This window comes from Achroia grisella, unplaced genomic scaffold (genome assembly GCF_030625045.1).
Source record: "Achroia grisella isolate CSIRO2021 unplaced genomic scaffold, CSIRO_AGI_Agris_v1 utg4116, whole genome shotgun sequence".
NCBI classification, from domain to species: domain Eukaryota; kingdom Metazoa; phylum Arthropoda; class Insecta; order Lepidoptera; family Pyralidae; genus Achroia; species Achroia grisella.
Window position 1 is genome coordinate 1,650,692 of NW_026712845.1, and position 26,610 is coordinate 1,677,301.

Consider the following 26,610-nt stretch of genomic DNA (forward strand, 5'->3'; position numbering starts at 1 on the left):
GTCCCAGTTTACAAGTCGCAAGTTACGCCGATTTACTGGAACTGATACACAATTATTTGCTCCTTATAACCCTTTATTTTTAATTTATGATGTGGCCGAAGCCAAGTTTCACATAAAAGTGCAATATGTATGTTATTACTGTAAAGAAAATGTGTGAGTAAATGTTGATTGCTCAGCAGACTTTGAGCGTTCCACTGAGCTATATTTAAATTATTTAAGGTGAATTTTGAGAGCTAATGTTTTTGTTACTGAAATTTTCAGTAAGAATGTCTAATAAATTTTTTGTGCAAATTGAAGTATTTTGAGTTTTATTTAATGTAATCAATTTTACTATGGACTCTACTAAGAGACCAAGAGTGATGGGAAAGATTTAAATACATCTGCATATGAAGATGTTTGAGCTTTGTTTCTGTTTTCTATAATTTTTTTTTGTTTGATTGGACATTTGGAGGAAATACTAACATGATTACCATCGCAATGGAAACATTTGGCATTTTCTACTGGTGTATCGCATATTTTAAAATTATGACTTCCTTTGCATATGGAGCATGTCTCTGCATTTTTACAATATTTAGCTAGATGTCCATACCTCAAACAACGGAAGCATTGCTTCACAGGAGCGATGTATGGTGATATATCGTGTCGCCATCCTTCAAGGTCCACATAATCTGGAAGAACTGAAGCTGCAAAAGTGATTGCTATGGTCTGAGTTGGCTGTAGAAAAAAGTTAGTATCATTTTTAACTTTACGTAGAAACCGCCGAACACATATAATTTTTTTATAACTTGATATCATGGTATATATCTTCTTATTGGATAGGTTTAATGAGACATTCCTAATGACTCCTGTAACTTCTGTGGATCCAGCTGGTATACTCGCTTTAAATTGGTATTCTTTAAGAAAGGTAAAATTATTTAGGAAAGCATTTGCAAGGCCAGGTTTCTCAAAATATACTCCTATTTTATACTTATTTAAGCTTCTGAGATACTTGACTCCTTTATTAAACCTTTTTAAACAAGATGAAAGAGATAGAAGGTCTCTAGAGCCTATTATAGTTTTAGGATCACTAGACTCAACGAATACAACGAATTCAGTTGCACCGGAATCCTCTGGATAACGTCTATGATAATCCGTGACAAAATAAGTTTTATACAGTTCTTTCTGATCTAATTCCACTTCGTCAGATTCGGATGAAGTTGAAGATTTGCAGTCACTATCTGGATCATCTGGAGATACAGGCTTTTTACGCTTTCTTCTACTCTTCCCCATATTGTGGGTTATTTATTTTATTTTAACCACGTTCCCGCGCTTTTTTTTTTTTATCGAACATCACTATTGAAAAAAGAAATAATATTGTCATTTTTTTTTTTTTTTGGTTCTGTTTTTCCCTTTTTAGGAAAGGCTAATATTGTCATTGTCAGATTAGACATTGTGATAAATATTTTGACATTGACAGTGACATTATGACAACTTGATCATCTGAAAATCTGCCTGAAAATTTGATGTGATGAATTTCAGTGAACATTGCATGAAAATTGCTTTTTCAATTTGTGACTGTAATTTGAATTGAAATGACGAAATATTGAATTCAGATAATTAGTACAATATTAAAAAAATGTTGCGATGGATTGAAGATATCAAAAGTTAATGAGTATCATAAAGATGAGAAATCTCTTCATAATACATTTCAGAAGTTGTTAAACTTTTAAGTATTTATACTACTATTTGTATTGTTCAATTAAATTACAGTTAATTAACATAAGTACCTATTTTAAAGTACTAAATTTAACTATTTTCATTTTATTATAAAGTGATGTAATACGCTCGGCAGTCGATAGTTTTCAACAAAACTTTGCACTTTGAAGTTCGGTTGCACGTGAGCTGATGCTTAAAGAAGGCAATTGTACTTATTATATTCACGACAGAGATCTGTAATGGACCGTATAAGGTAAGGCATGTTTTCTATACATTTCTAAAACAAAATCGTTAATGTTCACTATTTGTCTTATCTATACTATTTAATGTTACACCAACTTTTATCTATATTGCAGCATGACAATAGTTTAGCTTATTTGTGATTTCCAGCTCATCAATGTACCTATTAATTTTATTTTTTCATTAATTCATTTCATAACATCACTTTACATAGTTCACTCATTGTGTTGTAGCATAATGCAAGGCACACTCTATTGTTACTCATATTACTGTAAAAGAATTAAGTATTCATTAAAAGGCAATTTTAGAATCATATCTTACTTTTATTCATGACTTCGTCTGTGCTTTTTTAAGATAAAAGATATCCTATCTTCTTGTACCTTCTATTGTCATGTTGAATGTTATTAAGTTCAATTTAGCTGTTTAAAGAGACAGACTGACATATTTAATATTTATATTTTTAGTGTGGACATTTTGCTAACACTTAGTAACTATGACTAGTGAAATCTAATTGAAAGGTTGAGAGAGGTAATTATTTTATTTACTATAAAATGGTTTGTGTTAATACTCCATTTATTATAGTAATAACAATTAATTATTTTGGTTGACACAGTGATTTTAGTAGGTATAATATTTACACAACTATTATTACCAGCATAGGCTCAATATAATTGTGTATGTAATATTACAACACTGTTACAACCTGAGTAGTGTATTTTTATCAGGAATTGACCTACAAAGCATTATCATTAATGTATGGAGGCTTGTATAGCTGTATTATATCATTTTCATATTCATTTATATAATTTTCTATCTGCCTTTATGTCTTGCTCATTAGTGGATAATCTAACTTTGATCCCTCATCCGTCATACTTGTGAACTAGTGATGCTTCTAGGAAAGGTCTGCTCTAATCAGTATGACTGATTTAATCTTATTTATTTACTTAACCAGTTAATTGTGTATTTAATATTTTGACTCTATTGAATTAGCGTTAGTTGGTATTTTGTATTCACTTGTATTCACATTTCGGCTTAAAAATGTAAAGATATAACTAATATTTAAAAGAGTAATAAGTAAGTTTCATGCTTGTTCTTATGTTGAGATAGATTAATAAATGAGCAGTAGATTAAAACAAAAATATGTGTATTCAAAAGTGCTTAAATGTAAGTTTATAAGTTTATTAATCAATGTCATACCCTGCAGCTGTCCAGTGTACATAGCAGTTGTATATTTATCTGCTATGTGGTAGACTGTACTATTGTCACATTGTGTCATTTCAATCAACATTCATTGTTTTACAATTGTTTTCAATTTAACTCAAGGCTAATTAGAATTGGCTCATGTTTTCTAACTGTTAACTATTTGCAATGACTACAAATTAGCATAAAAAGTGAAGTGTGCTGTATTCTTGTGCAAATATAATTCAAACCTATTCAGTAATTTTAGTGTGATTAAAAAACATAAGTTTCAGGCATTCACGTTTATAATTTTAATAGCTAGCGAGGTTTTAGTTACTAAGACCACAGATAACATAATATTACATACAGATACCCCATCCCATACAAGAAAATGGTTCCTTCCTAACTCGGGCTATTCTTCGGGCTATTTTATTTCGCCACCGTAGCCGCTAGATGTCGCTAGATCTGAAGCAGTTCGGATTACTAGTGGGTGCTTAGTAACAAAGCATGAAAATAGATGGCAGTGAATTCAGTCTACATGACATCTGTTTTGCAAAGATATTTATATAATAGATATGTAGGTAACTGTATCGTGTACCTTAGGGACGATTCAAGATTCAATGTAAATGTGTAGGTATAATATCGTTAGCCGACACTCTGCAGATATGGCTTATGTGCCAATGTTTTGTGTTATGGTTTATTTTACATTCCATGCCTATTTTTTTGATATGTTGTTCTGCGCTATACGTATAGCCTGATTTTGATACGTTTATACTCGTACGTATCAAAATCGGGCTATACGATTTTTTATTTCAATCGTTATATGTATGAGACTGATTTTAGCTACAATTAATTTACTGGTATATACCTCATGTATTCTACGATGTACCCCTCTTTTACCTAAAGAGAATTCCGCTATATCTTATATATAAATTTTGTATCACAGTGTTAGTTGCCATATTTCTCCCACATTTTGATGAAATTTGATATGTATACTTCCCAGGTCTGAGGTAGGGTTGTTATCTATTTTTTATACCCCTAAGTCATAGGGGTGGCCTACCCCGAAAAAATATTTTTTTGTATTATGGACAATTTTTTATGTATTTTCAATGTAACATTATTGTTACATTGAAAATACATACACGCCTAAATTTTCACCCGTCTTTCACCAACCCCTATTTTTAATAGCGATATTCTTACAAATATTATAAATGCTAAAGTAACTCAGTCTGTCTGTTTGTCTCGCTTTCACGCCAAAACTACTGAACTGATCTAATTTGAAATTTGGTAGACAGATAATGTAGACCCTGAGAAAGGCTACTTTTTAATGCGAAAAAGTATTGAAAGGGGAAATGAAAGGCTATATGAGGATATCGTAATTTTTAAAGTCAGATCTTGTAAGATTAAGTGAACAGGGTCGGTCTAGGTTTTTCATTATTAGAAATGTGTAACGGGGTAACACGTTATTTAGTGCGAAATTGTGTATATTACAATAAAATTTAACGAGAAAATATTATAATGATATCACTGGGACACTCATTGCCTTACTACTATATCGTCCGTTAGTCGCGAACTTTCTGGAAACACGAGAGGTGCGCTCCTATTGGTCGGTCGGCGCGGTTACCGCGCGTAGATGAGTAGATGAAGTCTCACGGCGCCGCAGCGTAAGTACTTACTATACATACGTAGTATACATATGGGTATTACAAATGTTTTTATTACTAGTAATATTACTCTGTTATCTAAGCAAGTAATGTGTGCTTATTTTGAACTTGATAACATTCTGAATTACTCGTATATCTTTCAATATCTTTAGCGGTATAAACCAGGTTATGTACTACTACTGGTATTGTTAGTGAGGGGAGTTGATGAACAAAAATAAAACAATATTCGTATTAAAAATATATTCATCTAATATTTTTGGCATTATTTTTAAGTTTCTTCCAAATATAAGGGGTCTGACATGGGGTGTTATGTACCTACATTAAAAAATACTTTTTGAAATGTATGAAAGAAACGTATTGTATGAAATTTTTGAAATGTGTGAAATGTATGCACCTACATTAAAAGATAATTTTTGAAATGTATGAAAGAAATGTATTGTATGAAATTTTTGAAATGTATGAAATGTAAGGACCTACATTAAAAGATAATTTTTGACATGTATGAAATGTATGAAAGAAATGTATGTACCTACATAAAAAGTTCATTTTTGAAATGTATGAAATGTATGAAAGAAATGTATTTACATTAAAATATAATTTTTGAAATGTATGAGATGTATGAAAACAATGTATGTACCTACATAAAAAGTTCATTTTTGAAATGTATGAAATGTATGAAAGAAATGTATGTACCTACATTAAAAGATAATTTTTGACATGTATGAAATGTATGAAAGAAATGTATTACCTACATTAAAAGATAATTTTTGACATGTATGAAATGTATGAAAGAAATGTATGTAACTACATTAAAATATAATTTTTGAAATGTATGAAAGTAATGTATGTACCTACATTAAAATTTAATTTTTGAAATGTATGAGATGTATGAAAGAAATGTATGTACCTACATAAAAAGTTCATTTTTGAAATGTATGAAATGTATGAAAGAAATGTATGTACATTAAAATATAATTTTTGAAATGTATGAGATGTATGAAATAAATGTATGTACCTACATTAAAAGATATTTTTGACATGTATGAAATGTATGAAAGAAATGTATGTACCTACATTAAAAGATAATTTTTGACATGTATGAAATGTATGAAAGAAATGTTTGTACCTACATTAAAATATAATTTTTGAAATGTATGCACCGTACAATAACAATACACGTTAAACATCATATACGCAAGTTAAAAACAAACTGCTATGATATTAATGAGAAAGGAAAATAAACTTTATGGTATTCGAGTTAGGGTCGATTTCTCTCTTTATTTTAAAACTATTTTAATCTTACCAGTTGCCAGTATTCGAAGACAGCTACGATTCGTACTCGATATTTTAAATTATTATGTAATCGATTTTTCAGTACAAATGTAAATAACCAACGACACCCTACTATATTCCGTTCTTTGAAACGGAATACTGCTATACTTAATACAAAATAATGAAAATTTACTGTTCACAACGACTCATTAAAAGCATCATCGAATAATGCGCTGTAATAAAATCCTGTTATCGATTATTAAAAAAAATCGATAATACATGTATTTATTTTTAATATGACAACACTTCATACATAAGTATTATTGGAAATAGTATTATTTGCTTGTTCGGCTATTTTTAATTTACTTAAACTTTTTTTATATGTTTAATTTACAATAATAATATATTAAGTGCTTATTATTGGAAAATATAAAAAAGACATTTAATTAGGCCGATACAAATGACAACAATGCCATCTATGAAAGCATTTTGAAAACATTGAGCCCCGTATTAGCACTGATTAAAGTGTAATTAAGTACTGGAAAATAACAAAATGAGTAAATATATGAAAATTACTTTTCTAAACGCATTATTTCATTTTAACATGTATATATATTTTTTTAAAAATGGATTAAACTATTTTGAAAACACAGTTTTGTTTTTTAAAACGTTTGCAAAACTATGAAGAATTCCATCGATACCAATCACGCCATCTATATGCAACTTTTAGCAATAATAATGGCTACTTCCTCATTGAGTGCCACTGCTAAGACCAAGAGTCATTTGATTAATAATTTTATCAAGTTATGTCTCACTTGATAAAATTATTAATCAAATAAAATAAAAAATAATAGATGTAGGATATTTTAGCCGCATATGAAAGTCAAATGTTTTCCTCTACTGTAAATTTACAGTTCATTTTTATTCTCGTAAATTAGAGTTACCAATTGTCTTATTTTCCCGGGATAGAGAGTTTTTGTAGTGTCCTGGGACGTTCTGAACAATTTTAAGCAGGGTCTTGGGGTTTTAAATTTACAATTTACACACGTCATTTGATAATTAGTTTTCAACACATCTATTCTTCAAATAATTTTATTAAAAAATACGATTATTTCAATTAAATTATTGTATTTTATTTAACCTATTATCACTACATATTAATATATCTATTGCAACTCTATTCCTGTTTTTTAAATAGAATTATCCTGGAATTTGAAATAATTTTAAAGGTGTTGGCCAGCCTATCGTAAATAAAATTGTAGTGTAATTTTTTTTATTTATTATATTATGAGATTTTTGGTTTAAGAGTTTTGCAATACAAACATACAGTAGCAGATTTATTAAATATAAAGTTAACAGATTATTCTAAATAAATATCTATTTAATCACAAAATATTTCCATTTACTGTTGCTGTGAATATTATTTAAATTTTAGGTTCGTTGAACTATAAACATGTCATTGACCCCACATAATGTATTTAAGCTTATCTAATCAGATAGTGCAACTGTATGCAGTGCAATAATATGTTAATAGAGTGTGATAATGTACTTATATCTATATATGGTGACGGTGTAAGGATTCCATTATGTCGTCATTTATTTTCATTCCAAGAGGCCTTTCATACGTAAGCAATTTTATTACAATTATCCCCCCCCCCCCCCCCTTATCAGCAAAAGTAAGGAAAACTCTTACCCCCTCCCCCCAAGCCTACTTAATATTTTTCAATTTATGTATTGTTTTTTTAGCAAAGACAATGTGAGGGGTGCTATTCGTGTAAAAGCACCCCTTAAAGTAAATAACTACCGATGACATAATCATCATCTAGACTCCCCTACCTCCCCAGTCATCGAAAATAAGCAAAGCAAAGACCCCCCCGCCCCTCTATAGGGCTTACGTAATACTTAAACGGCCCCTAAGTTACGTAACATGAATTTCATGAGTCACCCCACCTCAACCTCTTTCTTATCACAGCTACTCATTTTTGTGTATGATTTTCGCCTACAGTGCAAAGTTGTAAAATTGTACGTCACATATTTTGGACTAATAAACCAAGTGCGCACTCACCAACAATTTTAACCTTATGTTTATGCCGATAAAGTTAAAAATAAATTTCAAGATTTTCGTTAATAGTTCTAACATCTTTATTACATATATAATATTAAATTTAATATTAGATACTTAGTATTATACTACTACTAATATTATAAATGTGAAAGTGAGTGAGAATCAATCTACATATAGTTAGTTATTGATCTATAACCAAGAAACTAAATTATTAATAGAAAAAACAAGTTTTTAGGAACACTACATTATTGTATAACTAAACATCAAATTACTTATGTAACTGAAATTGAAATTATAATATGTGCAATAGAACCTTCAAAATTGATATTCATTTATAAAAAAACATCCGAATTGAGAACCTCCTAATTTTATGGAGTCGGTTATAAACTAGGTCGATTGGACATAATCAGTTAGTTAGCAAATATTATAAATGTGAAAGTGAGTAAGTCTGCAGTTTCATGGTCGTCCATAAACAGACGTATGCTGGGCGGATATGATGAACACAGCGAGCGTTTTATATCGGGTTAAAATAGAACTAACATCACGACTACTTGTTTAAATAGATTACAAATGTTTTGTGCAGATTCAAACGGCCTCGGTGATCTAGCGGTTTACTTACCGCATTATTACCAAAGGTCGCTGGTTCGCTTACTCGCACGGTGTAAAATTTGTGGTTTAGCATACCGACTTACTTCCAATGGTCGCGATGTGATTCCTTGCACAGTAAATTAATTTGTGTTCATGACTATGTTTGTTTGTATTGGTCTGGTTTTCCTATGTATATGTATATATTTAAACAAAAAAAGCATTTATGTTTATATATCATTTATCTATAACACAAGTATTACTTATAACACAAGCTCTGCTTAGCTTGGGACTAGATGGCGTTTGAGTTGTCCAGTGTTTATTATTATTGACGCAGACTAAACTTCTGTTGTTGTAGAACATCGTAGACACGTCCAATATTTGTGACGTGTACATGTAGTTGTAGTTAACGTGAATGGTAACGTCTGGTAGGTGAGGTGAGGATGGCGTGGCCAGGCAGAGGACGTGCCTCTGGCGACGCCACGCTACCGCCGGCGCACTATGACCACAGATTCTATGGCACTGACACCTAGCAGGTAGGTTACCTTGAGGGTTTCTGCAAATCCTCAGTATAAAAGCCAGAGTATCCCATACGAGGAATCTTAAATGTCTATGTTTACCAATTAACACGGAACTCAGTGACGCTATCGTGTTAATAGCTTACTAAGTAAGAGAAATGTAAAATAAAAAGAAATTTTCAAAATGAACGTCTCAGAACAGTAATTTATTATAAATTACTGTTCTGAATCGAAATAATAAATACATGAAAGAGAATGAAAGTAGATGTGTTCGATACCAGGAAACTACAAGGCATATTAGTGAAGCTACCAACAAATCTCGTTTATAATACATAATTGGGAGATTTAGTTGGAAAGATTGTCGTAGTATAGCATAATGCAGTTTAATATAATTCGAAAGTGGAAGGGTAAGAGTTGGTAGTAATAACAGACTGACTTATTTATTGATCTGAAATTTGAAAGAGAAGTTACAAATATCCATTTGACAGATAAGTTATAAAAGTGGACAAACAGGGAAAGATATAAGTAGATGTACGTGTAAATGTAATGGATTGGTAAAAAAATAGAAAAGTTCATTGTGACACAGAAAAGAAAATTTTGATTTGAATATTGCAATCATGAGTGAAATAAACCTATGGATTATGACGTAAGTTCTTTAGCTTGAAATACAAGTATAAATGTAGATTTAATCTACATAGAAGTAAATGATAACTTCTAAGAGTAAAACGAAAGAAAATGCTGAATCAACACATCGCTGAGTATAGTGTCACACGATTCTCGTTCCTAATAAAATTGAAGTCACATTGATACTGCAGATGTTAATTTTATTTTTGCATACAACGTTTTACGTTATATTATATTAAGAATAAATGTTTTACACATCACGCACCCTGCAAACGGTGAAGGGAAGCTTCTAAATTCTAACATTCTTCTTATTCATCCATCCATCGTCCATCTTTATCACATCATAATAGTTAATTTTCACAGATAACACTCGGGCATTCATCTAAACCTGACTGATTGACCTCTATTTAATCGTTATGTACTTGTTATGTAACAAGTTGTTGCATATGCATTTGTTTAGTATTTAATCAGTATGACGAGCAAACCCGCTAAAAAAGTTGAATAGTGTCTATTGTATTGAACAGCCACAATACTAATAAAATGAACTTAGACTCAAAGAACATAAAGCATAGAATAAGAGATATGACATCGATCCAAGAACAATAGAACCAAAAGAAATATTAAGACCAAAAGAACAAAGTATGAAATACTCGAGCAACAAAGAAAAATGCTCTGTGCACATATCCTATAAACAAAAATTAATGGAGTAAGAAAAAACGATGATTCTCTTAATTCATATCGCTCCATAGATATTATCGATATTAGTATACAAATTGTCACTAATAATACTAATATTATGTGTACTAAACTAAAACACACTTGAAATAAATGTTTACAATAGACAAAGTATTTTAGCTCATCATTTTCTTTAAAACCACTTGATAAAACTTTGTGTGCAACTCTTTGACTAAATTGTGGAGTATTTGGTTTAGTAGTCACTATTACGCTAACAATAGTTACTTATTAACAAAAATGTGTACATATCAAGTGTCAGCACCAACATATTTCAATTTAAATGTTGGCGCTGACACCTATACTAAATTCGTTTTATTTACTTAATCAGCATAAGACAGTATACTCGTACATATGCTAACTACGCAATAAATTGAATTAGCCATCCAATAGTTATCTTCAAATTTGTAAGAAAATGTTTTAATGGTGTTATTGCCCTTTAAATTAAACGATCCAATATTATTTTGATTCAGTTTATTAAATTCCGATGTCTTTAAATGAATAGTGAATTACTTTACCCGTTCATTGTGCATTTAATATTTTGAGTCTAATGCATTACATAGTGCAAGTTGCTCGTTCGTATTCAAATATTTCAATTTAAAAATGTAAAGCTAAACAAGTTAACATTTCAAACGTGTAATTTAATTAAGTTGTTAACTGCATACCTGTGTATTCAACTGGTGCCATGCCGGTCGGCTTTGTCTGGGTGAAATTAAATTTGTTTCTTAATACGTTACATATATGAACATATTTAATATATCTTCTTAGTTATTTATTTTAAATAATGTTACGATAACTGACTCGAATTATTATACTCGTATTATTTACAATTCATAAAACTACTTTATCATTGTTATGTTGTGTCGCGTACAAACGTTACTAGTGTGATAGTATCATATGATCTTTATTATAATAATATCATGCATGTACCAGTGATATTCGGTTTAAAACAGATTATTTACAATAAACGATAACACCTTTTTGTGATTAGGTACATTGTAAAGATACAATTATTTAATTTTCCGTATCAGTTCAGTAACATGCATGCAGGCGTACGCATCATATTGTGTTTCTAGACACCTTACCGTATTAAAAAATAAATTATGACCTAATGTAATTTTTTCTTCTAGAAAGTGATATTAATATTAATCTAATTGTTCGTAATATAAATATCAGACCAATTAATAAGTTTGATACACATCTGAAAAGGAGTGCGTCATAGGTTTATTTGTGAGTGACAATATGAATTAATATTATTATTGCAAATGTTATCCATATAGAAGATTTCGAACAAAAAAATTGAATGTGTTCACATATGCAAGTGTATATGTGAGATACCCAAAGGCATTTTTGAGTAAAAACTTCTGATAAAGGTAATTTATTCTTACTATTTGAAACAAAAACTTGAATCAAAATAATATAGGGGTGTTTATTTAATGTTTATGCAAGTTATATTGGCAGAAAAGAACTGTTGCCCTTAAGTTAAAATCATGCACATGTATACGAAACAATTCTATTATATTAGTTGACAGAATGTGTCTATTTGATATATATTTATCGATTCACTCGCAGGCTTGAGGAGGAGACAGCGCGGTCACCTTGCTTGAGTGAAAACGAAAACATCTCGGCAAAAATGTTGGCGACAAAAAGACGCGTCCTGCTGGACGTGCTCATGGCGTGCTGGGGGATGGGCACGTGGCTCGGCATCAACGGTCTCTACGTGCAGTTGCCGCTGCTTGTGGAGAGGCTTCCCGAAGGCTGGGCTCTGCCCGCTTCGATGACTGTAGCCGTTCAAATTGCGAACATCGGTCTCCTGCTTTACGCTCTATTCAGGCGAATATTTACTATGGTTAAGGATGCAGCCTATATATATGCATTACTAATAATTGGTGCCTTAGCTTTATTACTTAACGCGTTCCTATACACAGAGACAGCAATGGTCGGTCAGACAGAGCGATCCGTAGCGTTTCTATCGTTAACTTTCTTCGCCGGCCTCGTCGGATGCACTAGTTCAGTATTGTTTTACCCGTACTTAAGATACTTCCGGGATATTTACTTAGCTACGTACTTAGTTGGCGAGGGATTGAGCGGGTTTATACCGAGCATCTTGTCGCTCATACAGGGCGTCGGCGGGGAGCCAGAGTGCGTCCCCTATGGCGATAATTCCACTATACCCATATATCCGCCTGCAAGGTTCGACTCAACAGTCTTCATGCTCATACTTGCAGTCCTCGCTATTATTAGTTTCGTAAGTTTCACAATTATAGATAGCACAAAAATTTTCGAGTCGGAAAGGGTGTCACCGACTGCGGCAGTGAAAGATGAAGAAGCAGTGCAGCAGTTTTCATTGTCGCATCCGAAATGGCTGTCGACTCTTTTACTGATGGCATGTTTGAACGCGCTGTCGAACGGCGTGCTGCCATCGATACAGTCCTACTCATGTATGCCATATGGGACGCGGGCGTACCACTTGGCAGTGGCCCTGGGAACGAGCGCAAATCCCATGGCATGTTTAGCTGGTGTGTGGTTGCGGCCGGTGCCAGCCAAGGCGCTCGCAGCGATGTTGTCGGTAGCCGTGGTGCCGTTCACCTTCATCCTGACCACAGCTCTGATGAGCCCGTCACCGCCACTGCAGCATCAGGCCGGGGGTGAAGCATTAGTTGTTAGTATTATCATTTATTATTAGTCTATTAGTGATGCTTGATGCAGAAATTTAAAAAAAATATAAACAAGTTATACATTTCTATAACTTTAATTACTTCGTACATTGGAATGCCAAACAGGTTGAATGTATGACAATATTGTAAACCAAGGAAGAATTATTAAAAACGGTCTAGAATTGTTGAATACTACTACATATTATAATTAAGGAGTAAAAAATAAAATAAAATTAAGTATCACTTAATTTACCGAGCTAGACTGAGTACGTACGTGGCAGCAAAAGATGTTTTCGGTTGAAAAATGAAATAAGCCAGTGTTATTACAGGATTTGGAGGCATGACATCTTGCTCCTCCGGAATGGCAACGAACGTCATATCCTTGTATATAGACGACAGTTGCCACTTTTTACTTTATCTGCAGTACTACTTAATTCTTTATTAGTTTATTTTGCATTTTTTATTAGTTTAACTTAACTCCTCTTAAACGATTGGACGGTTTTGGATGAAATATTAAATGCATTTTTCAATGGGTACCTCAATGGTTCAGAAATTCAATTAAATCCGCTAAGTGGAGCTATTTTTCCGGACAAGACAACTTTTACCAGTTTTTTTTAGAGAAATGGGCTTGCGGCTCACCTGGTGGTAAGTGATTAACGCCGCCTACAAGCAACCGCAACTGCACGGGAATTACCGAACTTTTGACAAGGAATAAGTTGGTTACTTATAATATTCTGGTTGTAATTTGCAGGTATTGTCATGGGTGTGCGTGCTGGCCATAGTTTCATACGCCAGGATGTGGGTATACGGGTGGGCACGTGCGGGCGGAGCTCGTGGCATGCGTGCTTGCGGCGTGTCCACGCAGATCGGGTCCGCTCTCGGCTCGCTGCTTTTATTCTCACTCGTCAACTATACCAGCTTGTTCACGCAACCCGATGTCTGCCCCACTGTTATATAGAAAATTTATATATTTTATTTAAATATTTAAGTAAAAAATGTTGAATTAATACTGTAGTTTTTATTGCTTTAGATGCTAGGACTGTTTTAGTGTGTGCTGATAAGCTGATGATATATACGAATAGTATGGACGGACATCACTGTCTAATCAAGAAGAAAGAGCAAGAAACTGTTTTTTAGGGATATTTTAGGATTTTTTTTCTACGACCAGTAAATTTTTTGTTGCTCTTTTAAACCAATGTTGTTGAGCATTAATTTTTAAAATTTTTGTCCGAATAAGCTTAGTTAATAGTTAGTAGATCTTTAATTTACTAAAGTTACTAAAATCCATAGTATCTATACAGATAAATAAAATTGAAGTATCTGTTTCTAATTTAAAATTGACAGTCTTTCACTAAATGTATTTGGAAAGTATGTACGGTACTTACACCAAAAAAAGTATTTAAAAAAACAATGAGATTATCATGAACAAACAAACAGGCAGATAGACGTCTACAAAGATTCGTGATTGTTTGTTCTTGAATTAATAATCGTCTTTGAAACCGGTTTGATAGCTTCTTGGACCGATTTTAACGGGACTTGCAGTCGCAGATAGCTAATCTTATAAGGAGTAAGTTTGATTACTTTTGTTTTAGGAGATTTATTTCAATTTCATGCGTAGTCGTGGGTAATAGCTAGTCGTAATACCTGATTGTTTGTTCTTGCTAATCTCTGAAACGGCTGGACCGATTTTAACGGGACTTGCAGTCGCAGATAGCTAATCTTATAAGGAGTAAGTTTGATTACTTTTATTTTAGGAGATTTATTTCAATTTCATGCGTAGTCGTGGGTAATAGCTAGTCGTAATTAAATGTCATTAGAGGTCAAGATAAGATTTTAAAATAATGTACATATAGATTATATATGTACATTATTTAAAAATAAATTTATATATACACCTATTATAATTGAAGGTCAATGAAAGTTTCTTTTATCTAGTTAGGTATATAGATAAAACAATATTTGCAGCAATCTTAGGTAAATTGAAACGAAATCTAATACAGTTTATTGCACAGCATTTTCTATGAGGAAGATTAGTACCTAATAAGCCGGTAGAATTACTGTGCAAATATGGATATCAACACTAATGACTGGTAGTGAAATTACGATAATGGCTATGGATTTATGGTTGTACACCGACTTCTTTTATTTTTGTATATCTTACGATCGTTAAAGTGGACTACAGTAAGTGGAGTACAGATGAGGTTGAGGAGGTTACATCTTCTAAGTAGACTATACTAGGACAATTTAGAACATAATCTATCTGTTAAATAAAATCCTAAATTAAGTTAAGTAAAATCATTAAATAAGTTGCTACCCAAAATCCCGCCTTCCTTCAAGTTTCCCAAACATGTCTTTGGCGAATGCACCTTTTGCAGCCATAAAAAAACGCAAATTTATTAATTAATATACGACCTCTGGATCTTATGCACGTAATATTTTTTATCACTACAGCTCGGCTGTCTACTACAGTTAAGAAGAACTGGCAACAAACCTAATTGATATATTCAAAACACAAATTTGGGATCACCTTTCAAAATCACGACAAGTCTTAAACAAGGTTGGCTGCGCTGGAGTACAGAAAAGTAGGATTCTAGAGTACACAAGAACATGTTCCTTCCCCAAAAATATATTGTCAGTATTTTTCTATCCGCGGGTAAACTGCAGTAGGTAGGTAGTTACAATTGTCGATAATGGCTGGTAAAATTACTGTAACAGATATGAATTTATGATTACAAAATGATATGTTTAAAAATCAGTCGCTCGTATCATAGAGTCATACCTACATTCAACTAAGCTAATTCAAATAAATGGATATTAATTTCATATTCACGTTTTTTGCAACCAAAAATATTGAGTTTTTGTCTATGTTTCTATGTTGGTCTCCAGGTGAGATGGTTTGTGCGATATATACTTAACAAAAATCTTTAAAAATGGACAAGTTCTTGAAAAATTGTTCTTATTTTAATTTAAGCTGATATATTGAAGTTGTATCATGAGGCTTCTCGGTGGGGCTTCAGATTGCGTATTGGAAACTTGGAAAAGGTGCCGGAACTACCAGCTTATGATATATACCGCGAAGGCGTCTTTCTGGACGTTGGCTGCCATAATTTCGATCACTTATTAAATGAAGTACGTTATACTTATGTGTTTATTCTTAGAAGAGTAGATATGACGGGCTAGCTCACTGTCTCGACCGTTAGCGCAAGTGGGTGAACCATTCCATTTTCGTCCACAAAAAATGGTACCTATAAGTACGCTATATTTGATGAAAGTTCAGGACTATGAATATACTTAGATATTATTTATAAACATAAAGTTTTATCCTGCTAAATGCTGTAATAAGCAGATTTAAGTTACTGTATGTATAAAATAGAAGGAGAAATAGAATCCTTACTAATATTATAAACGTTAAAATACTTTATTCTGTCTGTCGCGCTTTCACGCCAAAACTACTGAACCGATTTAAATAAAATTTGGGTCCTCCACAGATAGTCTAGATCCTGAAAAATGACATAGACTACTTTTTAATACGGAAATAGGGTTGAAAGGGGAGATGCAAGATTGTAGGGAAGAATCGTCATTTTGAAAGCTGAAAGCCTGAAAATTATAATATTCTTTAGGCTGTTGACAGAGTTGTATGAAATTCTATACGGGAATTCGTCATTTCCGAAGCTAGAACGATGTAACTTTTTTACATGGCTTTATATTGGGTTAGATTATTAAATATTTTTTCATAATTTGGTCAAGGTCACTATTCTACGCGTACGAAGTCGCGGGTACAGCTTACTCTATATACCCAACTAATTGTATATTTTTATAAAGGCATCGGCTACACGTGCGTTCAATCATCGTTACACTTGGCTTCTCTTCCACGATTCTCCTTACAACAAATCTACTGTGGAAAAAAATCTTATCAACTCTACCATCCTACCTGATGCTGACGTCATTTGGTCCACTCCTGACGCGATGGTAGACGTATACAAGGTTAAAGAAGATCTACCACTCATAACTACAGACTTGGGACTGGAGAAAACACGTGACCTAATGGAATTAAAGACAGTATGGTCGCAACAACCAACTGCTGTTACTAGAAGAAGGGATCTCGGGAACATATTCTTGAAATCTGCTACATTAGTAAGTATATTGATGTTAGTTTTATCTGTAGTACTTGTCTATAAAGCTGAAAGATTAATTGTGTGTTTAGAAGAGCTAATCTCTTAATGGAAATAAAAAATATCTTTGATTTGATAGCCCATTTCTGGAAGCATGTTATAATCTGTTAAATGTGACAACCCGTCCCTTAAAAGCCTAGTGAAAAAAAAAATGCTAAGCCAAAAACATAATGCTATGCGGTGGTTATAACAATGGCAAGAACTACATACATAGGATAATCATCGGCTCAAAAGAGCTGAAAGACTTAAAAAAGTTGAATAGAGGATAATACGTTAGGGACAGATAGCTAAATTATAAGAATTATTTGAAAAAAATCTCAAGTTCTTCCTAAAGTAAAACCATTAAAATATACTATATTATAAATATATAGTATTCTAGCTGTACCCGTGACTTCGTCCGCGTGGAATTTAATAATATTAATATTTAATAAAAAAGTTAATTAGAGAGAGAATTTTTCTATAATAAAAGTAGTCTAAGTTACTCCTTATTATATCGGCTACCTGCCAATAAAAGTCCCGTCGAAATCGGTCTAGCCATTTCAGAGATTAGCCGGAACAAACAGACAGACAAAAATTGTAATAAATGATATTTTGGTGTGTGTATGTATTTACATTCATATGCTTGTTGTAAAAACGGTTATTACAATATTGCAAACAGACAATCCAATTTTATTTATATGTATAGATTATCTCTACATAGTATAAAACAAAATTGACGCGTCTAATCTTATAAAACCTCAAATGAAGGTTGAAGCTGAAAATTGAACAATCTCTACATTATATAACAATCTTATAAATCTTATGTTGTATTATGTATTTTATATTCTTATGAACATGTTGTGTGTGATTAGTAACAAACAAATAAACGATATATCTATCTATCTATAATATATTCCTTATTACATTTCAGATATCTCAGCCACAGCATTTTAAGGGTTGGTCTGATTTAACGAAACGTCACATCGACACTTTTCCTAAATTAACTTATCCCATAATGAACTTGTGTGCTGAAGACCTGCATTTTAGGTAACTATAATAAAAGTATTTATTATCTAAGTCACATTAACTTTTAATGAAAATCTGAAAGAATTAATTAACTCATTTTCTTTCGGTTACAAATCACAATATAGTTCTATTGTGTTTATTCACTTTCTAAATCTCAGTAGTAGGTACCCGCGACTAGACAACGACGACGCCATTTTTATGTAATTGTAATGGCAAACAAGTTGACAACTTGTTTGTTGGTACTGATAATCGTCGCCTACAGCAGCCTATACATGAACAGCACGACAGACATATCACCTCATCATGTAACATTCTCGGTACCAGTCAAGCATTGAAGACTAAGATGACATGCCACTTATCTATATTGTAATTTCACTGCATACTCTGCCCTTACAACTGAAACCCGGCTTAGAGAACGAACAACTTGACAGCTTAAATAGGGTACTATAGACTCAGTCTACACACCACAAACGAGTTTTTGCAATATACTTCTTCGCAGATCTATATAGAAGACATAGATATATATGTAGATTTGCAAAGACATTCGGAAATTCGCTCTCTGTATATATTAGTCTCGTGTATCTAAAGCTGCACTAGAAGGCTCCTATCAAAGGCTGGCCAGGGAGAGAAACACGAGCAGTGAAGGTAAGTGTTTACGTAAGTTACTCCTTATAGTTATACCCGGGTTACAAGTTCTGGGAACTGCTCAGAGTTTCACCCTCTGCCGCACGGTGGGCCTGGTCCCGCATGGTGAATCTATGGAATGCTAAGATGATTGTATGTTTTGCACAGACATAACATGAAGCAGGTAGACTTGTATGGAGAGGAGCGTAACGGCACATTCAATGGCCTCGCAGGGTTGTTGCAGCGTAATGACGTAGAGATCGGGATCACGTCTATGTTCATGCGCCAGGATCGCTTGAGAATACTGCACTACTGCTCCGAGACGGCGGAGTTGAGGTGCAGTTTTGCATTAATCTATTTATTAGTTCCTTAAATACTAAAGATGTCTTGTACACATTTCATAACATTGATATACGATAATTATATCCTGCAGAATTGTGTTAAAATTCTAAAATTTGAGGAAAAGTAGGCTAAATATTGTAAAATACACAGAAGTCAGCCAGCTTTACCTCAATTTTTATTAAAATGTAAATTGATGGAGGCCCTTCACTCCACATCCAAAACATCCACATTCGAGGCAGTTTTAAGGTGACGTCTATATTGGAGATTGGTTTTGGAAAGCCGCATCAGCTGCTACGTCATGCGGCGACCATCAGACCATATGACAAGAACAGTATTTGATAGGAGTACCCAATCCAGAAAACGCGGTAGATTTTGCCTTACTTGTATATCGTTAGGGACGATACATAAACACCCTAGACGACGCAGGACCGACCTCAAATAAATGGAACTAAGGCCAGGCGAAATATAAAGATGATTAAAGGATCTGACTGAAAAAAGTACACCTACAAATAGATAATCAGGATTATCACGTCTTGTTTTTCATGAATAAGGCTGTTTATTAAAACGTGTTGGTTATTTGTTCAGTTCTTTTTAATTTTCTTTATTCCGCGAAAGAAAATTAAACATTACGTTACAGTATAATTTGGCTTCTAGGGGTGCATTCATATTTCGCCAGCCATCCCAGTCGGCTGTATCGAACGTCTTCCTTCTGCCGTTCAGCGACGGCGTGTGGTGGGCCAGCTTTGCAATGACAATGGCAATGGCCGCACTTCTAGCCGCGCTTGGGTACACTCTACACAAGGCGGACCCTGAACTCGCACTGCTTACGCCGTTCGAAGCGTTGTCTTTTGCAATTGGAACCGCATGCCAACAGGGTAAGAACTAAAACACTTGATTTCACTTCTTTTTAATGAACTGGCTGGTATCCACGACTTCGTCCGCGTGGTATTTAACAAAAAACTATCTTCTTGGTTTTAATTTTGTTTTCACGGAAACAAAATATTTTTTTATTAAATAAATAAAAGTAGCCTAAGTTACTCCTTACAATATTAGCTATCTGCGAGTGAAACTCCCGTCAAAATCGGTCAAGCCGTTTCAGATATTAAAACAAACAGACAGACAGACAAATTTTAAACACTTTTATGATGTAAATACTTTATACTATACTTTTATATGTACGAGTAGATTATATAAGCGAGTTTCAAGACATTTGTAGCCCGGGTCCCCGACCACAAACGCCTTGAAACCTGCGTTGTGACTCGATTCCAGCTGCGCCACCCGCTATGTCAGGTTACTCTTGGTCCTTAGGTAGTTGACAATGGGCTCCTTGTGTTATTAAGAATTGTGCCTGTATGTAGGTTTTTACAGAACACCAAACCTGATGTCTGCACGGTTGGTAATGTTCTGCTCGTTGCTGATGGCGCTATTCACCTTCACCGCGTACTCTGCCAAAATAGTGGTCATACTGCAGACGCCCAGTGATGCTATACAGACCATCAGTGACTTAGCCAAATCTCCAATGACTCTCGGCGTCCAGGAGACCACATATAAACGGGTATATTTTGCTGTACGTATATTACTTATTATATTTAAATATTATCTTACTAATTAGTTAAATGTGGAAATTTGTGAGCATTGATGGATGGATGGATGAATGTTTACTCTCTTACGCAACAACTATGGAAAGTATTTTGACGAAAGTTTACAATGATATAGTTTATACATCAGAATAATATATAGGCTACAATTTAAAAAGATATTATGTAAATTGAGCGAAATATAATAATAAATGTTAAGTAAGTGTGATGCAGTCGAGTTTACTAGTCATATGGCTACTCATACAGACATGTGACTTCTGTGGTACCGCTAATAAGTTGTCACTTCGCAAGACTAAGGACTAAAGTGTCGTAGGTATGATGTGACAGGAATGTTTTATGGAAGCTGTATCTTGTAATTTCAATGGTTTTTATTGCTTTGTAAGCTGTTTGGGTTGAGAGCTCTCAACCCAAACAGCTTACAAAGCAATAAAAATAGGCAACACAGAGTGAAACCCGACTAGATAAACGACTTTTGCAAAATTTACATTGCTTTATTTCATCGTTATCTGCCAACCAAACCGAGTATAGTATGCATACTGATTGCCGATATACAAAGAAGAAAGTAAAAATAATTTATTTCCTCGTTCTTGTGTAGGAGAGCTCAGATCCTGCAACGATAGATTTGTACCGTCGCAAGCTGCTGCCGAATGGTGATCGCGCCTACCTCAGCGTCGACGATGGTATTGCGCGAATGCGTACTGGACTCTTTGCCTTTCAGGTATATTATCACTACGACTGATTTAATCTTATTATCTGCCTTTACATGTTCTTTCACGTGCGATCAGGAGTGCGCGTGATTTAGCGCGAAAAACCCAGCGCGCGCAATCGTGATTGCTTGCATTTGTTCACTGTTTCGCTCATAATAGTTTCAAGTTATTTCACTTTCTTTTATAATTTTATTTCTTATCCCACAGATTTAGATAACACATTGCAGATTTAAATATTATCAATAACTCTATAATTTTGTCTTTGCTCTGTAAATATATATATCTTTACAAAATGCGCTAATACAAACACCATTGAAGTACGCGGGATTGCGCGAATTGTCTTTTTGTCTACATTTATATATCTACATATTCTTTCCTGCGTGATAGCCGATTCTCGTGTGAAAGAACATGTAAAGGCATATTTTATTTTTGGACTTCTCTGATGCTGTTTGAGCAGCTGGCTTTTATACCTTCACCAGACGATAGGGCTTGCCCCCTATGCAGATGGGACTCCAACCCCCGGACGGACTTATCGAGCGGCTGAAGGCCAACTCCCGTCTGAAGTGTTGATTTGATTTATTGATATTTTGATTTCACCAATATCTATGTATTTATTGTGACAATAAGCAATTACCATGTTCAATTATTACATTTATTCATATATAAACTGTATGTGTTACTAATCTGTTATAATTGTTAATGCTCTGCTCACCTGATTTCGGGTTAAAATATTTTATACAATCATTTTAATTTAAGGTGCGATCTATCTGTTTATCAAATTTTATCCGAATTGATCCAGCCATTTCAAAGCGACTAAGTAAGAAACATTTAGACATGAAAACTTTCACATGTGTAATATGACCAGGATGTTCTGTTATAATTTAATCTCAAACTGGCGATGAAATCGTATTTATCAAATCATTTATCAGGCCTAAGTGACACAGACTGTATTATTGTATTTGCAGGTGGAACAAAGTTCAGGGTACGATATAATCAGCAAGACATTCACTGAACGAGAGAAATGTGGCTTGAAGGAAGTACAAGCCTTCCGATTACCCATGGTCAGCGTTCCTATCCGGAAACACTCAGGTTACAGGGACCTATTGGCTTCCAGGTGTTTTTTTATTTTTTTCTACAATTCTTATGTAACTAGTGGCAAATAGCTGACAGCTAACTGATGGGAAATGGCCATAGCTTCTGTGAATGTATGAACAGTCAAATGAACTATTTCTAGATTTCTTTTTTAAATGAGTTGACGCACAAATAAGCGAACTGACAACATCATGGAAACCATACAGTGAAACTAACATTACATGATATCATGGTACATCAGTGTTACGTCTCAAGCATTGTCGTTTTGGAGGACTAAGGTTATATACCTTCCTCCTAAGTTTCAAAAACTATACTTCTAGATATAATTACGCTACTAGTGAAATAATACAAAACTAAAGTTAAAGTCCTATGTAGGACGTACTAAAATATAGCCTTAGAAGGCCATAGAGCCTTCTAAAGCTATATTTATATGTATTTTATTATACTATAGTGCTATTTTTAATATTAAGAATATAGAATCTTCGTATATGAGAATGAGAATAGCAGTAATATGAAAATAATATCTTATAGTGTAACGTACGAAGATTAATAAAATATGTTATGATAGCTACTTATTATAAATTGAGTATATATAGGTAGAGTTATTTTTAAAGTCATTATATAAGGCATTTGACAAATAATTTTATTGTCTTGAGTTTCTATTACAAAAATCTTACATGATGCACTGAATATCTCCTGAATATTTTAAATTCACAAAATTGAAAATTGTTTTTGTTCTACAAAGTAATTATTATACCTACGATTATTATGAAATATACATTTATATAGTCCTTGTAAAAATATTTTACCCTTAGAGGAAAAATATTATAATTGCATATTTCAAATTACTTTTGTGTGTGTTTGTGAAAAATATAGTTTCAGGTAATGTTTTATCAATACCTATATTATTTAACTTTATGCAACTAATTCGTAACAACTGATTATTTTATGGCAATTAATGTTATACAGTGATAAGACCACTCATTCTTGACTTTTTACCTTCTGTCTTAGTTTATTTATATATATTATCTTTATTGTGGTGAATAGCCATTTTCTTTTATAATTATGGATACAATTTAATCTATAGACAAATCCGATGTTGTAAAGACATTATCAAACGTGACTTTTTGTTTTTGCTTTCGGTTGCATGCATTTATCTATACTAATTATTTAATGAAGTAAAGTTTGTGAGTTTGTATTTTTAGGGTAATCTCCAAAATCCAGTTGCACTGATCCGATTTTGAATTTTTTTTAGTACCTATTGGTTAGCCCATTTATCCAAGTACGCTATTGTTTATATTACTGTTGAGAAACTCTTTTGATATTAATATATTCAAAGTTTATTTTTTGTATTATATAATCAAAAACAAAATTCTATACATGTCAGTTCACTGTCTCTTCTATGACCATTAAAATATTTATCCCTTTATAAATAGTTTTACTACATATTTCTAAAAGAATAACATCTCGCTACCAGCAGAAGCTGCAATGAGAATGTTACATAGGAACTGGGTTGATAGGAAATAATCTTGTGCAAACCGGGAAAATGTAACATAGACGAAGTTGCGCTTGCTGCACTGTATTATTGTAAATATGAATGTGACTTGTAATATACAAGTTTCATTCATTGACGATTTCAATTCAAAACCATTCTGGTGTAATATTACGGGCATAACTTGATTAAGTGATGTTTGTGAAGTATTAGGAGGCGGTTGTCACCTTCAATAACTTGGTTTCTCAGCCTTATTTATTAAAAAAATAAAATTGGAAGGAATGTGTCCGCTTAATAAAATTACGATAATATTTTTCAGTATTCGATCAATCTGTATTCAGTCTCCTCACATAAACGCATCTTTGAATCGTAATTTTGAAATATAATCATAATATATTTAATAGGCACTTTAGAAAGTATTTTTTTATTATTACCACAATGTTCTGTATATTTTTAGGTTCTCATACTGTCTTGGACAGGAAGAACGAATAAAAAAAAAATTTTGCGAATGAAATATTTTAGTTACTTTTAAAACATCCAAGTTTCATTTTCATTCATGATTTTGTTTACGAACTGCTAAATGATCATTCTGGTGTGATATTACGGGCATAACTTGATTAAGTGATGTTTGTGAAGTATTAGGAGGCGGTTGTCACTTTCGATAAGTTGGTTATTCAGCCTTATTAAAAAAATGGAAATTAGAAGGGGACACATTCCTTAATAAAATTACGATAATATTTTTCAGTATTCGATATATATGTATTCAGTCTCCTCACATAAACTCGATAGCAATAGTTGCAATTGTAATTTTGCTTTAAATATAATTATAATATATGTCTATTATTACAGTAGGTATAGGTAAAGTATTCGTTATTCTGGAAATTACGAATACTTTACCTATACTTTATTACAATTCCAATGTTCTATATATTTATAGGTTCTCATACTGTTTTGGATTGTTGTTGATTTGTTAATGAGTTAATGATAGGTCCTTATTTTGGTAAAAAATAAAATTTTGCGAGTATTTTAGTTACTTATAAATCATACAAACTTATTGAAAGATTATCTGATTAATGTGAAACGTAACGTAAAATTTCATTAACTCACTGAAATTTTATACATAGGATAAGGCAATTATAGTTATTGTTGAAATTTTTCATAGTTACATGTTTTATATAAATATAGGCCGGAGACATGCAGGCTTAAAAATAAACGTTTGATACTAGATTACGGTGGCAACGAGAGGTGGGTTTGATAAATCGCGAGCAGCGTCACTGGCTGGCGGAGCGACCGCGGTGTGATGCTGCGGGCGCTGGTTTTCTAAGCGTTGGGATCGCAGATATCCTACCCGCCATCCAGGTACATAGAACTTTTATTTAAAAGTGTTAAACGAAACACTTTTCCTTTGGAAAGTTTACACTCTATCCTGAAGAAAGAAAACCATCGTTCTTATGAATATGCTTCAAGTTTTATCATTGATGGGTCTGGGTAGCAAACTCTGAAAAAGGGAAAGCACAATAAATATATGTAAGTAATCTTCTTGTGATGATCTGCTTTCTGAAGGAGCATTGGAGTCAAAGACCCTTGTATGAATTCCAACAATTGTCATATTAAGTTTCTTTGAATGAAGATTATCTCTATAGGTACTAGTCAAAGTTTAATCATGCGGCACACTTTCGGTCACTTTTACCATTTTTAAATACTATCACTGATTTTCAGCACGGAATTCCGTTTACTATTAACACAATTTTTTTTGGCCGCAGCTGGCCTATACAGCTTTACCGGACGATAGGGAGCGAGTGCGGATGGCACTCCAAATTCGCGGAAGCACTTCTGGAGCGTCTGAAGGCCAATTCCGGCCTGACGGATACGACTTTAGTCTGAGGGCACCGTTAGGGTTTCGAACTTCGGCTCAGGCCGTCGTAATATCGATCCCCGTTTGAATTGTACGGTGGATCACAAAATAACATTTTGCTTTTTTTGCAGGTGTTAAGCGCGGGCGCTCTTATATCTGTATTGTTGTTACTATCCGAAATAGTAAATTACAAAATGCGACGTACAGGTATGAAGAACATTCAAAATTGTTTTAATATATGCCATTTTAGAAAAAATACGACTTCAGGAGTTTGTATGTGTAGACAGTTATCTACGAAACCACTGAACATATTTTCAAAATGGTTTTTAAATTTTCAAGTCAAATCCTAAGTTTTAAATTTTAAATAGATTTTTCAATACAACATGCAAATTGTGTAAAAATTAGGTCATACATGTATAAGCTGCGACTTTGTCTACTTTCTTTTAGGTAAAAGATGCTTGTGCCTATATGACGATATATGACGACCTCGGT

The 26,610-nt window shown here is 33.2% G+C and overlaps 1 protein-coding gene across 1 annotated transcript; it reads left to right on the plus strand.

Annotated features, from left to right (window-relative positions):
* Nucleotides 1–1,466: 1,466 nt before the first annotated feature.
* LOC131844695 (ionotropic receptor 75a-like) lies at nt 1,467–26,573 on the plus strand. The gene is made up of 15 exons (XM_059193636.1): nt 1,467–1,948; nt 9,133–9,236; nt 12,147–13,236; nt 13,983–14,186; nt 16,039–16,117; nt 16,203–16,360; nt 17,054–17,365; nt 18,314–18,429; nt 19,201–19,368; nt 20,029–20,249; nt 20,733–20,941; nt 21,568–21,690; nt 22,645–22,793; nt 25,490–25,622; nt 26,250–26,573. Exons 2-15 carry the CDS (start codon nt 9,202–9,204, stop codon nt 26,466–26,468), a joined length of 3,216 nt encoding a protein of 1,071 aa, XP_059049619.1. The 5' UTR covers nt 1,467–1,948; nt 9,133–9,201; the 3' UTR covers nt 26,469–26,573.
* Nucleotides 26,574–26,610: the final 37 nt, after the last annotated feature.

What these genes read in the sequence shown, in the direction of transcription:
- LOC131844695 (XM_059193636.1), top strand. Translation starts at nt 9,202, where the DNA reads ATGACCACAGATTCTATGGCACTGACACCTAGCAG. An exon ending in GCTGAAGACCTGCATTTTAG is followed by an intron (nt 18,430 to 19,200) that starts GTAACTATAATA and finishes TGTTTTGCACAG; the next exon opens with ACATAACATGAAGCAGGTAG. An exon ending in ATATCCTACCCGCCATCCAG is followed by an intron (nt 25,623 to 26,249) that starts GTACATAGAACT and finishes CTTTTTTTGCAG; the next exon opens with GTGTTAAGCGCGGGCGCTCT.